Below are 16,359 nucleotides of genomic sequence, written 5' to 3'. Positions count from 1 at the left end.
GAACATGACATTCATGAATGACTGCAATTGCTTTGCAAGTAGCCAAACATCCAGAGGATCTAGTCCGTTCCGTTTAAACACAGCCCACACCATTATGGAACCACCACCAGCTTGCTCCGTGCTTTGCTGATGACTTGGGTCCATGGCTTCCTGGGTGTCTGCACCACACTCAAACCATACCATCAGCTCTTACCAACTGAAATCGGGACTCGCATGATGATGTCGCTGTTTCCTGTCACCAAAAGTCCAGCTAATATAGTCGCAAACCCAGGGAGGCGCTGCAGGCGATATGCTGTTAGAAAATTCACTTGCATTGGTCATCTGTTGCCGTATCCCATTAATGCCAAATTTTGCAGCACTTTCCTAATGGATGCAATTGTCATACATCTCACATTGACATCTGCTGCTATTTCGTGCAATGTTGCTTGTCTGGTAGCACTGACAAATCTATGCACATACCGCTGCTCTTGGTCGTCAAGTGAAGGTTGTCGGCCATTGCATTGTCTGTGGTGAGAAGTAATGCCTGAAATATGGTAATCTCTGCACACTCTTGACTCTGTATATCTGGCAGTATTGAGTTCCCTAATGATTTCTGAAATTGAATGACCCATGCATCTAGCTCCAACTACCATTCTGCACTCAAAGTCTGTTAATTCCCATCATGCAGCTATAATCGTGCCCGAAACCGCATTACATGAATCACCGGAGTGCAAATGATAGCTCTGCCAATGCACTGCCCTTTCATACAATGTGTGCGTGATAGTACTGACATCTAATATATGTGCATATTGCTGACATTTATATATGTGCATTATCTATCCTTGACTTTCATTTTTACCTTAGAGTATGTTAAAAAACATATAGCTTATTTGTGTCCAAATGTTCATTAGGGGATCGTGTAGAAATTTAAAATAAATTGGATCAAGAATTTTCAGAGTTTTGGTGGCAACCTTTTCCCTTTATAGATTACATACATATTTAGATGGCGAAATATTATTTAGACAGTGATCTTCCTCTCGTCTTGAAAGTCAAGTGTGGAAAATTTCATGAAAACTGGGGTAAAACTGTAGATTTGTATGAATTACAAATAAACAAGTGGACATTCTTCTTTATATATAATAGTTTTTTTGCAATATTTGGTGGTTTTTTTTCCCCACATTTGGTGTCAATTTTTGCCAAATGCAGTTTTTTTCCAAGTGCAGTTTTCTTGCCAAACTCTCATCATTGTTTTGCAAAAAAATTTTTTCCACATTCGGTGTTTTTTATGCATTTGGTTTCATATTTTTGTCAAACTCAGTGCTACTTGTGCAAAATCGGTGTTTTTTACTAAATTCAGTGTTCTCCTTTTTGCCATATTTGCTGTTATAATTTTGCCAAATTTGGTGCTATTTTTTCCCAATTTCAGTATTTCTTCGACAGATTCTGTTTTGAACTGTATTTTTTTATTCAGTGGTTTTTTAACATTCAGTAACTATCATTTACAAATATTAGTAACAGCTGTCCTCAGATTTATAAAAATTTTTTATGGCAAAATTAAAAAATTTTCCGTGTCTCGGAAAAATTGGCATGTCACATTATTTCACTGAAAACATCTAACTTCATGTTGCTTTTTGCATTATTGTTATCATGAAATTTTTCTGTCACTATCTATCACTCATTTAGTCTCACTAATATTATCTGGAAGTTGCTCAAACATATGGCTAGCTGGCATCTGTGTTGGTACTTTGTCTCATGGTCTTTTGGCTCCATCCCAGGATGGTTTTTGCCAAGGCTGTTCTACTGCTGACAATTTGGTCTGAATTGAGTCTGCTAGCCAGTCAGCTTTTGCCTAGCATCAACACCTTATTTTATTGCTATCTTCTTCAACTTGCAAAAGGCTTATGACATCACATGGCATCACCGCATCCTCATTACCCTACACGAGTGGGGCCTCAGGGGGTCTGCTCCAGATTTTTGTCGAAAACTTCTTGTCACACTATAGAATTAAAGTTGATGCTAATCGCTGTAGCCCACATATACAAGAGAATAGGGTCCCACAGATCTCTGTAGTGTGGCTGCTCTTTCTAGTGGCTATAAATAACCCAGCTGCAGCTGTGGTGTCTACAGTGATACTGTTCCTGTGGGCTGATGGATTTATGTATTTACTGTTGCTCCTCAACTGTGGAATTACGCTGTAGGATGACACATGTAAGGTGCATTTCTGGGCTGTCACCCTCGTTTCCGGTTTTCAGCCACCAAGACATGCATCGTGCACTTCTGTCACTGTTGTACTGTACATCCGCACCCACAACTCTAACTCAACGACTAGTTGATCAGTGTGGTGGAGTTTGACCACTTTTTGGGACTGGTCTTCAGTGCCTTGTTGATGTGGCTTCTCCATCTGCGCCAACTTAAGCAAACATGCTAGTTGCACCTTAATACTCCTGAGCTGCCTCAGTAACACCAGTTGGGGCAAAGACTGCTCTACACTTTATGTGTAGAACAAGAACGAAACAAGTCATATTTCAATCTGTTCTTATTTATTTTTCTTTTAGCTACCAGTTTGACGAGTCAGGACTGTGTGCTTCAGCATACTTATTAACTCTTTCTCTATTACTGAAGCATGCAGAAGTGTATGGCTAGTCATGACTTGCTGTTAGTACGCAAGGCAAGTACATCAGCTTTTTAGAGAAGCTACAGTTAACGGTACCCCCATCTACAGTCAGTATTCTGAATGCCAAGGAGGCCAACCCGTGTGTTCTTCCCTGGGATGTCAAAGTGACCTGAGGGTCAACAACTTAGTGTCCAGCTTGCTAGAGGCCACAGAAGAAGATGGATGGTCACAAACAATGGGTGTTCAGGGTAGTAGTGGTCAATAGCCTGAAGAAAAACTGGGGGTGTCACTGTCGATTAAGAACATCTTGGCTTGGCAGTGATGATGGTGATAGGTTTGTGGGGCACTCAACTGCATGGTTATCAGCACCCGTACAAATTCCCAACCTTTGCTCAGTCCAATCTCGCCACTTGCATGAATGATGATGAAATGAGGAGGACAGCACAAACACCCAGCTGGAGTGCCCTAAGTTGGCCACCTTGCGGTAAAACCCTAAACTTGCTGACGTACTACCTCTGGTGTTAGCAGATGACACCAAAGTGGCTTATCGGGCTTTGTTTTGCCAGTGAAAGTAGTTTTTTCTCCTCTCTGTGACATAGAGCACATTAGCCTCGTCGGCCCCTTGAGGTGTTGCCTGCTCTGACCCAGGTGGTCCATGGCTGCCCTTGGTGGTCCAGCCTGGCTCCTGCCCTTCCCACCTTTTTAATTCTTTCTTTCCCTTTTTTTATCATTGGTTTACTGTCTCAATGTCGTTGCTCTCTTTCACAAGAATTTGTCAACTTGTCTGTGTTACTAGTTTTCATGGGGTAACAGAGGATATGGAAGCACCAGTCAGATGCAGAGGGTGTCTCCCATCATATGACTGTGCCCCAGGAGCCTCCAGCTGCTTTGTGTGGGTCAGCTCTCCTGCCTTCGCCCATTTACCCCTCTCTCACTTCTACTTGCTTCTTTCTCTTGGTTTTCTTGATTCTTGGATATAATCGGATTCGTCAGGCTTTGTCTCCTGCATCCTGCCTCTCTGGGGCTATTCCCAGCTGGACATATCTAGGATGGAGGGACCATACATTGGATGAAATTTGTATGTTTTTCATGTGAGGCAAACAATGTGTTTATTGGGACGTATTACTCACTTCCTGTTATTTGAGATACAATCATATAACAATCATAACTGATTCCAGTCATACATTGGCCATCCTCAGCTTCTATTTGTGTGTAAAACTAGTTAGTATTATTTTCATGTTATGTGATTGCGTTTAAAATAATAATCAAGTAGTCTCCACTTGTGTTGTTGAGGTTAAAACACAGGTAAAATGTCTAAAGCTTTATTGATTTCAGCATACAAAATTTTCATAGCAATACAGTTATATGCACTGTTTAATCTTGTTAATCAGGTGTGTGATAATGAATGGCATCATTATGCAGTGTCTGTAAAATTCCCTGAGGTTACCCTGTATGTGGATGGTCAGATGTTCAAAGCAGAGAAGAAGAATCCTGAAATCATAGACGATTGGCCACTCCATCATACAAAAGGCATCAATACTACACTCACTGTGGGAGCATGCTGGCAAGGTAAGGTCGACAGTTCTGTTGTTACTCCCCATCCCGGCACTACTAAAATTGTTTAATATAATAAGTTGATGACCTTCTAACTCTGTATTACCAGGTTTTTGCAGATTGCGTACTGTTTTGTGAGATTGCAGTTACAAGAGCAGTTCTTTCATATAAAGTTACTTCATGTACAAGTAAATTAATCACTAATTGAAGATCAGTTTGCACACCTAAGTGCAATGCTGGGAACTTTCCTCTAGTATTGCAATGCCATTGCTTTCCTTTCGTCAAGTAATGAACTGGTTTACCCAGAGTGTGAGAGTTTAATGCTGATTTAAAACCACAGTGCATATTGCCATTTTTAACTTGTGCTAAACTTAGCCAGAGTTAAAGTGTCTCATTAATTTCCATAAAAATTGTTACACCAACCAGGGACAGAATTCAAACTCCTTGGAAATATAATAAAATATGCAACCATCTGGTACATACGTACGTACATACATACATACATACATACATTCATTCATTCAATGTCCCTCAGATTAATGTGAAGACCCGTCACCTTTTACAGTGTGGACCACTTGGAGACGTGCAGATAGAGAGCCAGTGAGGTTCTGGAAGGTACTGACAGGGATGTGTACCTGTACTCACTCCAGTGCTGTGCTACGTTTCTCACTTGATTATCCGTGCTGTGGGCTGCCTGATCGAGATGGTCCCACAGATTCTGAATTTGGTTTAAGTCCACAGGGAGATGGTCAGAGGAGTATGGTAAATGCACCCTGATGCTCCTCGAACCACACACACTATGAGCTGTGTGACACGTTGCATTGTCCCGGCCGTGGATGCCACCGTACTGAGGAAAAATAAACTCCATTAGGGGTGGACAGGTCCTCGAGGTCAATGTGTACTTGCGTCGATCCGTTGTGCCGTCGAGAATCACTTGGAGAATGCCGTGAAAACATTCCCCAGATCATAATGCTCCCTCATCTAGCCTGTACCCTTCAGACAATTGTTACACGGTGCTCGCATTCGGATGTTTCGTGCCGTATATGCCGACAGCCGTTTGTCCGATGTAGCGTAAGGTTCATTCCTCTGAAGAGGCTACCTGTCACCACTCGGTGGGTGTCTAGTTCCGGTACTGGAGTGCATATTACAGCATTCGTTGTCGGTGAACGGCGGTCGGCGTAAGATGCGTGAATTGAGTGCCTGCAGTGGAGGCCCGTACACAGTAACGTTTGCCGAATGCTCATTGAGCAGACACTGTTCGTAGCCTCTTGGTTCGTCTGTGTAGTTAGTTGCTCATCAGTTGCACGTTTATTTGCCTGTACGCATCTCTGCAGCCGTCTTCACTTCTGTCATCTATGGCCGTTTGCGCACCACAGTTCCTTCGATGCCAGTTTTGGATACCACTGTTTTGACATGCGCAGTATACTACAACCGCAGCAGCACGTGAATAGTTTACAAACTTGGCCTTCTCAGAAATGCTTCCACCCTTGGTCCGAAAGCCAATGATTGTGCCCTTTTGGACGTCAGATAAATCACTCCATTTCCTATTTATGAGAACTGCAGTGTTTTCTGAATCGTTCGACCACTCCACTGCTAATGCTGCCACCTGTTGTCGGAGAGTGGTTATTGCATGTTGATGTCCGACGTAGGCAGTCGTCACATTAATGGGACGAGAATGTGTATAAACCACATACATTTAGTTTATCATTATGGAGAGGTATTATTGTAAGACCTCCAGATACAGGTGGGATTGACAAAAGCTTGTTTGGGAATGTACAGTATGAGATATTTATTTAAGCAGATATGGATAACATTAAGCTCATTTGATGAAAAAATAAAATACTGATAATAAAACTTTACAAGTGGAATGTGAACCTGTAAATTACTGTAATTTCTCATCTCTTCTTCTTCTTCTTCTTCTTCTTCTTCTGCTGTTATAGTAGAATGTTTGCACAGTCATAATTCACACACTCCATGTGAAATATGGTAGGTGTGATTTCCTTATGAGGCATAATAGTCATAAGAAGTAAATGATATGTTTATTTTTAACTATGCCATCACTTATATAAGCACTATTGCTACCTGAATGCACTCACAACCACCCCAAAATATATCAATTACACCAGAAGCACACTGCAGACAGTCTCTAGTTCCCAAATCCTGGGTCCTTGTAATATCCATGGTACCTTGGAAACATAGTTTTCTCACAGTAATTTAAATGCATGGGAGTTGGTTACCCAAAATGAAATATTTAGACTTCCATGTAAACAGTATGGTTTGTTTCCACTTTAGCAAACCATAGATGTTCCTACGATCAAAGGTATTTAATGGAACTGCAGCCTAGTGCAAGATTGCCTCAGAAAAGATCCCGCATGCTTAGGCCATAACTCAGTCCAGTTTCTACAGTGTTTTTCATAATACCTACTTACTGTAAAAAATGTAACTGTAGTTCCATATTAACTTTTTGGGCTTTAAATGTAACTCTGCCCAACCTTATGTGCCATAAGCTTTGTTTCATATCCTTAAAAATGCCAAAACAGAGTTTCTGTACATGAGAGTCTATGATGATCTCACATAGTTCACACATACCATATAACTCTGTAATTTTTTTAAATATTTCAGCATTTCAGACAGTCAGTGCTAAGATACATTACCTTTTGCCTCAGAAATGAACATTCAGACTGATTCTTTCTTCAGTTACTTGCACTTCTCTGCTGGTTTTATCTTTTTGCAAGGCCTATGATTACTGCTGTTCACATACTAACAATTAGAATGGTTGCCAGACATGTTGAGAAATCCTCTGGCAGACAAACCAAACTGGAAAACCTTGCCTGACTGACTATTCTGTAAGCTCTGTTTAGGGACGTGTGGCCATTCACTGTGTGGTGACAAAGGAGATGTTTATCACTGAAGTAGTTTCAATATTTGTCATCACATGGTTAGTTGTGGAAGTGCTTAATGTGACCCGAACAACAAGGAAAATCTAATCGTGCTGTGATGGCCTCGTATCATAATGTATGTCAACCACTTCCCTGAATTAAGATCTGGATTTGATTAATTACTTCTATGAAACAACATTGCCATCGACTTTCCAAATAAGTTAAAATATGTTTCCTAGATCTTTATCATAGCATGTAATGTACCTTTCCCAGTATTGTTTTAAAAAAGTAAAGCAGCCTTTAACCCAGAAATCCATTTTACAACAGAGTGCTTTGCTAGGTATTATTTTAGGTGGTATGCCAGTTATTAGACAACCTGCAGTTTAAAGTGAACTTGGAACTGCAGTGCAACATGCTATTTTGCACATTAACAAATACATTGCTAGATGTAAAAAAATATTAGTGTCAGAAAAAATTCTAGGACTGGCTCAAAATTCAACCCTGGACCTTTGGATTTGTAATCTGATACCCACTTTGCTTAACAATGCTTATGCATATAAAAGAATTGCAAGTTCCACTGTGCTTGTAATTCCATATTCAGCTGTAGCACATTTGGAACAAATACCACATCTTGGTCTGGATCAAACAGTCCACTGGTAAGGGATGAACAAAGATTTCTTCTGTTCCTCATGCTTAATAGAACACAATCAACCTGCCGGTGTGCAAACCAACCTTCTGGCTGCATTACCTTGTAACAGTATTACTACAGTGACATGAGTTGTCCCGAAAATAGTTTTGCATGCCCCAAATAACACATTTCTTTAACCCAGAATAAGGGTGAGTCACAACGGTAGTGCTAGTAATTACACATTTGTATCATTTCATAGAGAATAATGCCAAAAGAGAGGATTTCTCTTCTTGCTGAAGAACTTCTCTCGTTCCACTTGGCTGATCCACAACCTCATGTGAGCAGTTTTCTTGATCTTGGTTGAATGCCAAACTGTTTTGATCTCAGTGAAATATTAACCTCATAGTCTGTAAGTCACTGAGATTGATGCTTTCCTGTGTCACTTCTGCCATTGTTTTGCATTGTTCTGTTTCCTGTTTAGTTCTCAAAATTGGTTGATATTGCATGAAAGTCTTCAGATAATTCGTTAAAACACTCCTTCTGTATCATTGCTCGGCAGTTACTGTTATTTAAGAAAGGCAGTAGTGCTGCTAAAGCAATAAAATGTGTTGTGATATTTCTTTAATACCTTGAATCATAGGTTGCAATGAAAGACATTCCTGGGATAAATATAGCATTTAATAACCCAGATATGAAGTGAGCTTGGCTGGAATTTTCCCTATGACATATTTTTACTCAAACTTTCATTATATACTTCAGACTGCATCTTGTTCTCCAGGTTCTGACAGCAAGATGAAGCATCATTTCAGAGGCTACCTAGCAGGTTTATCAATACTTCTAAATAAGACTGAGAAACCTGAAGTTCTTAGCTGCCTTCATAAATGTAAAGAGAGTTTAGAGGTACCTGCTATGGAATTACTGGAACCTGGAATGGAGCTGTTGACAAACAGTGGTGAGTAAAATAGGCAGCAAATTCAGTAATAGGGTTTGAAACTTTGCTTGGAAAATCTGTTCAGGAAATTTTAGTATTACTGCATGATTGATTCTGTTAAACTTTTTCGACTAACTTGATTTTCCTTATTTCCAAAGCAGATATTCTTCATTCAGTGCTGAAACGAAATAGTGAGCCATGTCTAAAAATCTTCAACAGTAGTGACTTTGTTTCATGTTGTGGCATTTGAGCAGCTTAATTAGAAACACACAGTCACAGGCAATGAATTTTTGTTTAGCTGATGTCATGTCTACAGGGCAAGGGTTACAAGCCTTATCTCAAGCAAGAATTGTTTTGTGTGTTTATATTGAAGCTCTGAAATTTTTAATGTCTTTGTATGACATCCCCCCTTTTTGTTTACCACAGCTCATCATATTAATTTTATTAAAAGTATCTGTTAACATGAAACATTTTGTGTCATAAATATGGTTGATTGGTCATTAAGGTTGTCTTGGGTGTCTTATTTTATGTACACAGTTTAATCTCTCTTGCAGATTTGACAGAACTAAGCATTGAAGGTGATAACAAGACTAATCTTGTTGTTCTCTTGAGAAAAGTTGGTTACACAAATCTGAGACAGTTTCCCACTGCTGGCAGACGCAATTTGCACCTTTCAACTGTTGTGATGTAAGCATTCAGCATATTTTTGCTTGTTTTTGATTACTTGGATTTCTATGATATTCCAGCTAGTGTTTCAAAAGTATTTCCAATTGTTCATATGTATTCTAATAAATTAAAATCTTAAGAGAAAAATCTAATAATACAGCTACATATATGCCAACTGATAGTATCCCTTTATTTCTGAATTTGTTAGCTTCTGGTAGTTTAAACATTACAAGGTGGTTCCATGATTGAGAGACAATGTTTCAAGAGTGATTTAAGAGTGTAAAAATTGAAAAAGAAAGTACACAACCTGTTTGGTGTTTTAAAAACACAAGAGTAAAAAATATTGTAGAATATAATGCAAATGCAGGGTGTCAGTACAGTGCTACCGAATCAGTTTCAGCATTGGCTACCAAAGGCTACGGTGTGATAGAATCATCAGTTGTAGCTCTTGACTGATTTTGGTAGGTAATCCACCAGATCTCCATCTCCAACATGTAGTTTTATTGAAGCTGTCATCTTGTGGACATAAAGAGAGCACATGCAGATATGACATAAATAAATTTGTTCTACATCTATACTCTTTAAACCTCTGTGAAGTGCATGGTAGAGGGTATTGCCCAGGGTTTCTTCCCATGCCATTCGCTTATGGAACATAGGAAGAATGACCACTAAGGTAAATACCTGTGTGCTCAATATAGGTAGTCTTAATCTAGTCTTTGCAGACCCTATGGGTAATAGATAAGGCAAATGACAAAGTTCATTTTGTTGGGAAAATTTTGGGGAACTTTAGCTCATCTATAAAGGAGACAGCATATAAGATGCTAGTGCAACTCATTCTTAAGTACTGTTCAAGTGTTTGGGATCTCCACCAGGTTCGATTAAAGGAAGACATCGAAGCAATTCAGAGGTGCTGCTCAGTTTGTTACCAGTAGATTCAACCAGCACAGAAGTATTACGGTGATACTTCATGAACTCAAATGGGAATTCCTGGAGGGAAGATGATGATCTTTTCATAAAGCACTTTAGTGGAAATTTAGAGAACTGGCATTTGAGGCCAACTGCAGAACGCTTCTACTGCTACCATCATAAGTTATGTGTAACTACCACGAAGATGAGATGGTGGTAGTTAGGGCTTATGTGGAGGCTTATAGACAGTCGTTTTTCCTGTGCTCTGTTTGAAAGTGGAACAGGAGAGTAAAACGACTAGTAGTGGTACACTGTCCCCTCTGCCATGCACTGTAAAGTGGCTTGTGGAGTATGTGTATATGTAGACTACACACATGTCAAAAGTTCAATTATTTTGTACAATTATGAGGACACAAGACTAAAACAAACCATTTATGGTGGTGCGCTTTATCGTTGATGCACATTGTACTCTAAGGTAAATGTTCAGATTCTGATAGTTCCTTCAGATGGAGGTAATATCGTGTGGAGAACTAGAGAAGGTCCCACGCAATAATGTTAGTCAACAACTTGAGTTTAAAGCTATAATGATCAGTAGTATGAAAATACTAGGTGGCATAATGCACCACCAACAGAGATGGTGCAGTGGTTAGCACACTGGACTCGCATTCGGGAGGACGACAGTTCAATCCCGCATCCGGCCATCCTGATTTAGGTTTTCCGTGATTTCCTTAAATTGCTCCAGGCAAATGTTGGGATGGTTCCTTTCAAAGGGCACGGCCAACTTCCTTCCCCATCCTTTCCTAATCCAATGGACCGATGACCGCACTGTCTGATCTCCTCCCTCAAAACAACCCAACCCCAACATAATGCACCTCTGGGGCAAAGGCTCTATAATCTGTTCAGACGTTTCTAATAACTCATGTATTTCTCCACATGTTTTGTCTTCTAATTAGTGACAGATGTGAATGGTTCTGGCTGCCCCTAATTGCTGAAGTGTTGGGTAATGGGATTAGTTTTTACCAGTACTTCGCAGATCTGTACAAGTTAGCAATATTTCTTAGTACCTGAATGAGAAGTGGTTTATATTGGCTTTCAAATTTTACTGGAGCTTTTCAGATATTTTGCAACTTTCATGCATTTGTCATTTGTAAAATGTGTCTCATTGTACACAATGGCATTCATATAATTTTTTTGTTCTTGTATGTTTTGATTTATGCAAAATTTTGTTACTCTTTCTTTGATACTCATAAAATTAATATCCTTTTTCTCAGCTGTGAACGTGAGCATTCTGTGAAAGTGCCTAGTGTAGAAAGCTATGTAATGGTCCTTCAGCCACAGCAGCCAAGCATAGACATAAATGGAACAGGAAATGTTGCCCGAGAATATGAAGACTTCAGACTTGGTGTGCGAGTATTTACTGATGTGCGAATCACTGTTGGTCAGACAAAAGGCCAAAAGCCGTGGAAGCATGGTGAGTTTCCTTGTGGTGTTCTACTCGTGATATATAAAAACAATACTTAATATCAAGTATTAATAATTGTTTCCCAATTATTTATTGTTAGTAGAGAGGATTGTGATAGTTATTTTCATAATTTTTTTGTCTTCTACAGGCATTGTAAACAGTGTGGTGGCACACCTGCTGTAGCATAACCTTATAATAAAATGAATTCTTTGAAAACTGTGTTTTGCTGCTTTGATAAGTTTTCTTACGTGGGAGCAATCTGATGTGAGCGAAGGAATTGATATGTTGTATGCAGCTTCTATGTGTTTAAAAATAGTGAATAGCTTTTGTATGTGTATGTAGCTCTGTAATACTACAGGGAAGATGAAATATGACTTCAATTTATTCAGCAACTACTTTCAATACAGTTTTCATATGGCCAGCATAACTGAGTCGTACTGGCTACTTTGGCAGCCTATTGTTGTCACATACTGTGAATGATTAAACATTGAAAGTAATTATATATGTAACTGTATAATTGCAACAGTCTATGAAGTTTGTTAACTTTTGACTAAAGTTTTATTTAACAAGAATTAAAATATGAGTGTTCATACAGTGAATGTTATTTCGTGGCTGACCATAAAATGTTGTATAATATCAAACAGCATAGTTAATGTATGTACACTGCAGCTTAAAAGTTCATTTTGATATTAAATGAATTCGTTTATTGTAAAGTTTACAAGTCACAGAAACTGTGCCAATAATACAGGTACATAAATAAATTTTTAATATTTTTATGATTTATGGTATATGATGGCAATAACTCAAAATAGCCAGCAATTACAATGACTAGACGATGAAGATGTTAAAACTAGCTGTTGAATAGTCATACTGCAGCTTTCATGTGGTCATGTCTTCCTTTGTTGATTAGATGAATGGTTTTATTTATTAAGCCATTGGAGATTGTTCCACAATGTGTATCTTACATTCTAAATGTATTAATCACATTATTAATGACACATTAAACCAACCAAACGGGGTCCTGCTTTTCGGGTATATCCTTTCCAAAAACATAAATGCAGTGTATCAAGCTTTGATGAGCAGCATCTCGTAATTTGTAAGGCAGTCATGTGGTTTGCTTGGCTATAGTCAAACAGTGATAACAGGTATTCACACATTACTATTTGGCTTCTAAGATGGTGGTTATCAACAGTTACTTCTATGCTTGTCCAGTAGAATCAAATGCTTTCCTGATTCAATGTATAACACACATTGAGCTCAGTATACAATGCCTGTACTTCATTTATTAAATGCCACTACAGTTACCCATTCAGTGCAAACAGCATACATCAATAAATTAATAATTTCTAATATACATCTGGTTGCCATGAGCTTGTATTTTGCACACTGTACAAAAGTTAACTACTGCTGTCCATGAATATATTAAATTTTTATTAAGGCAGGAGTATGAATTTCAGTGAATAGCTTATGTATGTGTATGGTAGCTCTATAATACTGAACTTAACAGTTCATAAAAGATTTTGCTTGAATTTCAGGAGAACCAATCAGTGTTATCGAGAAACAGTTGGACTCTTGCACTGTTTCAGTCTATCCGCCACTTAACCCAGATCATGAAACAGTGACCCTCCCAGAGAACATGCTAACACAGTTTGGTATTGTTGCCAAGGTTACAAAAGATGGCGTTATGGTGTCTGGGGCTGACATGATATACAATTATGAGCAGGTAATGCCACCTCATCTATCAAAGATCAAATGGACCAAGTTAGAAATTTGGACACTAAAGTTGCTGCTTTTTTTTAAACAGAATTAACCTGTGACCTCCATGTACATTCTTATTTTAGGTTCTCCGTCAGATACAGTACACTAATAGGAAGCCTGCATATTACCTCAACAGGGTGTTCAAGCTGACATGCTCAGAAATGAATGGGAGGTTTATGAGCAATGAATATGTCCAAACTGTAAGTTATCTAGTTTTCTCCCAAGAATTTGTTAATGGTTCTGTTTTTATGAGTGCCAGTGTAATACTTGCACAGTGTCTTAATCACTGAAAAGCACTATCCGACATATTTACAAGAAAAAATAATTTACGTCCATACATAACAAAATAGCGACATAATGGATCATACAAAATGAAACTCTAAAATTTTAGACTATTGTATGATGTGCAAATGTTTTCTCGTGCTGTCTGTGAGGAGCATAAAAATGATGAAGTAAGAAGTTTAAGGTGCAGTCAAATGAAAAAGACAGACAGAAAAAAAAGAAAGTAAACTGTTTATTATTTCAAAAGTAATTGCCATAACTGTTACATTTATCCCACTGTGAGACAAGGTGATCAGTGCCTTGGTGGAAAAATGTTTGTGGCTATCTATGGAACCACGATTGTATCCAGCCATGCACCACTTCGTCCAAAGCAAATCAGTGGGCGCAAATGTCTTTCTTTAGGGCTCCAAAAATATGGAAATCATATGGGGGGAAATCGGGACTGTGGAGGATGAGTAAGAGCTTCCTAGTGAAACTTCTACAGCATAGCCGAAACAACAGGCAAGTCCCCTGAAGGAAAATCATGATGAGCTTTTTCCTTGACTGTAAGGCCTGCTACTCACTGACTTCCAGGAATATAGTGCCATGCCACAATCAACACACAGCAGTATGTGGACACTTTTCAAAAATTGAATCCCACCATGAAGTCCAAACGCCCGTGAATGTTGCTGGACAGCATCATGCTGTTGCAGGGCAGTGCCCACCCACATATTGCCGAGCTTGTTCAGAGTACGCTGCAGAAGTTTCACTGGGAAGCCCTTATACACATCACCCATAAAGTCTTGATCTGTCCCGAGCAATTTCCATATTTGTGAAGCCCTGAAGAGACATATGTGGCCGTTGATTAGCTTCAGTCGAAGAGATGCACATCTTGGTACCATCATGTTTCCGTAGGTGGCTGCAAACATTTTCTCATGAAGGCATTGACCATTTCGTCCAGCAGTAGGATAAATGTAGTAATAGTTATGGCAGTTACTTTTGAAATAATGAACAGTTTACTTACTTTTTTTCCATCTGTCTTGGGTTCATTTGAATGCCCGTTCTAGGTGCAGTATTATTTTGTTATTTTAAGACAAGCTGTTGTAAAGTTGCTGTTCCTACTTGTCAGAAAATGGCATATTAGATGATTACTGATTCCAAAAGGGAACACATCTTCATCTATATAAAGGAATGCTTTCACGAAATTACATTTTTATGAAGGATGTAATATGTATCATCTGATGTGGATATTTTGACAGTGAACAAAGCAGATGAAGAATAATGAATTGTAATGGTAATGGAACTTGAAATGTTGTTATGAGGGAGCTGAAAATGTAGCATCTATTTTTGATTAAATTAGTATCTAGTTTTTTGGCTAAATAAGCACATTTTTTGTAAACGATTAGATGCACAGATTTAAAAGTTTGCCACACAACATACCTGAACCGGGAACTCATAGGAAAAAAAAATAAGAGCACAGCCACACATCGATAAAGAGGCATCCAACACGTGGCTAAGAAAAGGCAATATATACAGTGAGACGGAAGGATTCATGATTGCAATACAGGATCAAACAATAAACACCAGATATTACAGCAAGCATACTATTGAAGATCCCAGTACCACAACAGATAAATGCAGACTTTGCAAACAACAAATGGAAACAGTAGATCACATCACAAGCGGATGTATAATACTAGCAAATACAGAATACACCAGAAGACATGACAATGTAGCAAAAATAATACATCAACAACTTGCCATACAATATAAACTAATGAAACAACACGTTCCCACATACAAGTATGCACCACAAAATGTACTGGGGAATGATAAATACAAATTATACTGGAACAGAACCATTATAACAGATAAAACACCACCACATAACAAACTTGGCATCATACTCACCAATAAAAAGAAGAAATTAATACAACTAATCGAAATATCCATACCTAATACACAAATATACAGAAGATAACAGGAGAAAAAAATTGAAAAATACATCCAACTGGCTGAGGAAGTCAAGGACATGTGGCACCAGGATAAAGTTGACATTATACCAATTATACTATCAACTACAGGTGTCATACCACACAATATCTACAATACAGCTACATCCAAACGCATATACGGGGTGTTACAAAAAGGTACGGCCAAACGTTCAGGAAACATTCCTCACACACAAATAAAGAAAAGATGTTATGTGGACATGTGTCCGAAAACGCGTAATTTCCATGTTAGAGCTCATTTTAGTTTCGTCAGCATGTACTGTACTTCCTCGATTCACCGCAATGATTTCATACGGGATACTCTACCTGTGCTGCTAGAACATGTGTCTTTACAAGTACGACACATGTGGTTCATGCATGATGGAGCTCCTGCACATTTCATTCGAAGTGTTCGTACGCTTCTCAACAACAGATTCGGTGGCCGATGGATTGGTAGAGGCCTACAAATTCCATGGCCTCCACATTCTCCTGACCTCAACTCTCTTGACTTTCATTTATGGGGGCATTTGAAAGCTCTTGTCTACGCAACCCCGGTACCAAATGTAGAGACTCTTCGTGCTCGTATTGTGGACGGCTGTGATACAATACGCCGTTCTCCAGGGGTGCATCAGGGATTCCATGCGACAGAGGGTGGATGCATGTATCCTAGCTAACGGAGGACATTTTGAACATTTCCTGCAACAAAGTGTTTGAAGTCACGCTGGTACGT

The 16,359-nt window shown here is 38.9% G+C and overlaps 1 protein-coding gene across 1 annotated transcript in view; it reads left to right on the top strand.

Annotated features, from left to right (window-relative positions):
* LOC124554697 (calsyntenin-1) overlaps nt 1–16,359 on the top strand; it is a 74,920-nt gene that overhangs the window by 29,903 nt on the left and 28,658 nt on the right. Inside the window, exons 9-14 of the mRNA XM_047128323.1 lie at nt 3,985–4,162; nt 8,433–8,606; nt 9,140–9,272; nt 11,429–11,628; nt 13,155–13,342; nt 13,461–13,577. Of these exons, the coding sequence (XP_046984279.1) occupies nt 3,985–4,162; nt 8,433–8,606; nt 9,140–9,272; nt 11,429–11,628; nt 13,155–13,342; nt 13,461–13,577 (990 nt within the window). The remainder of the gene's footprint in view (nt 1–3,984; nt 4,163–8,432; nt 8,607–9,139; nt 9,273–11,428; nt 11,629–13,154; nt 13,343–13,460; nt 13,578–16,359) is intronic.

Source organism: Schistocerca americana, chromosome X, assembly GCF_021461395.2.
Source record: "Schistocerca americana isolate TAMUIC-IGC-003095 chromosome X, iqSchAmer2.1, whole genome shotgun sequence".
NCBI classification, from domain to species: Eukaryota; Metazoa; Arthropoda; class Insecta; order Orthoptera; family Acrididae; genus Schistocerca; species Schistocerca americana.
The sequence above is the reverse complement of the archived record's forward strand: the minus strand, read 5'-3'. Positions and strand labels throughout refer to the sequence as shown.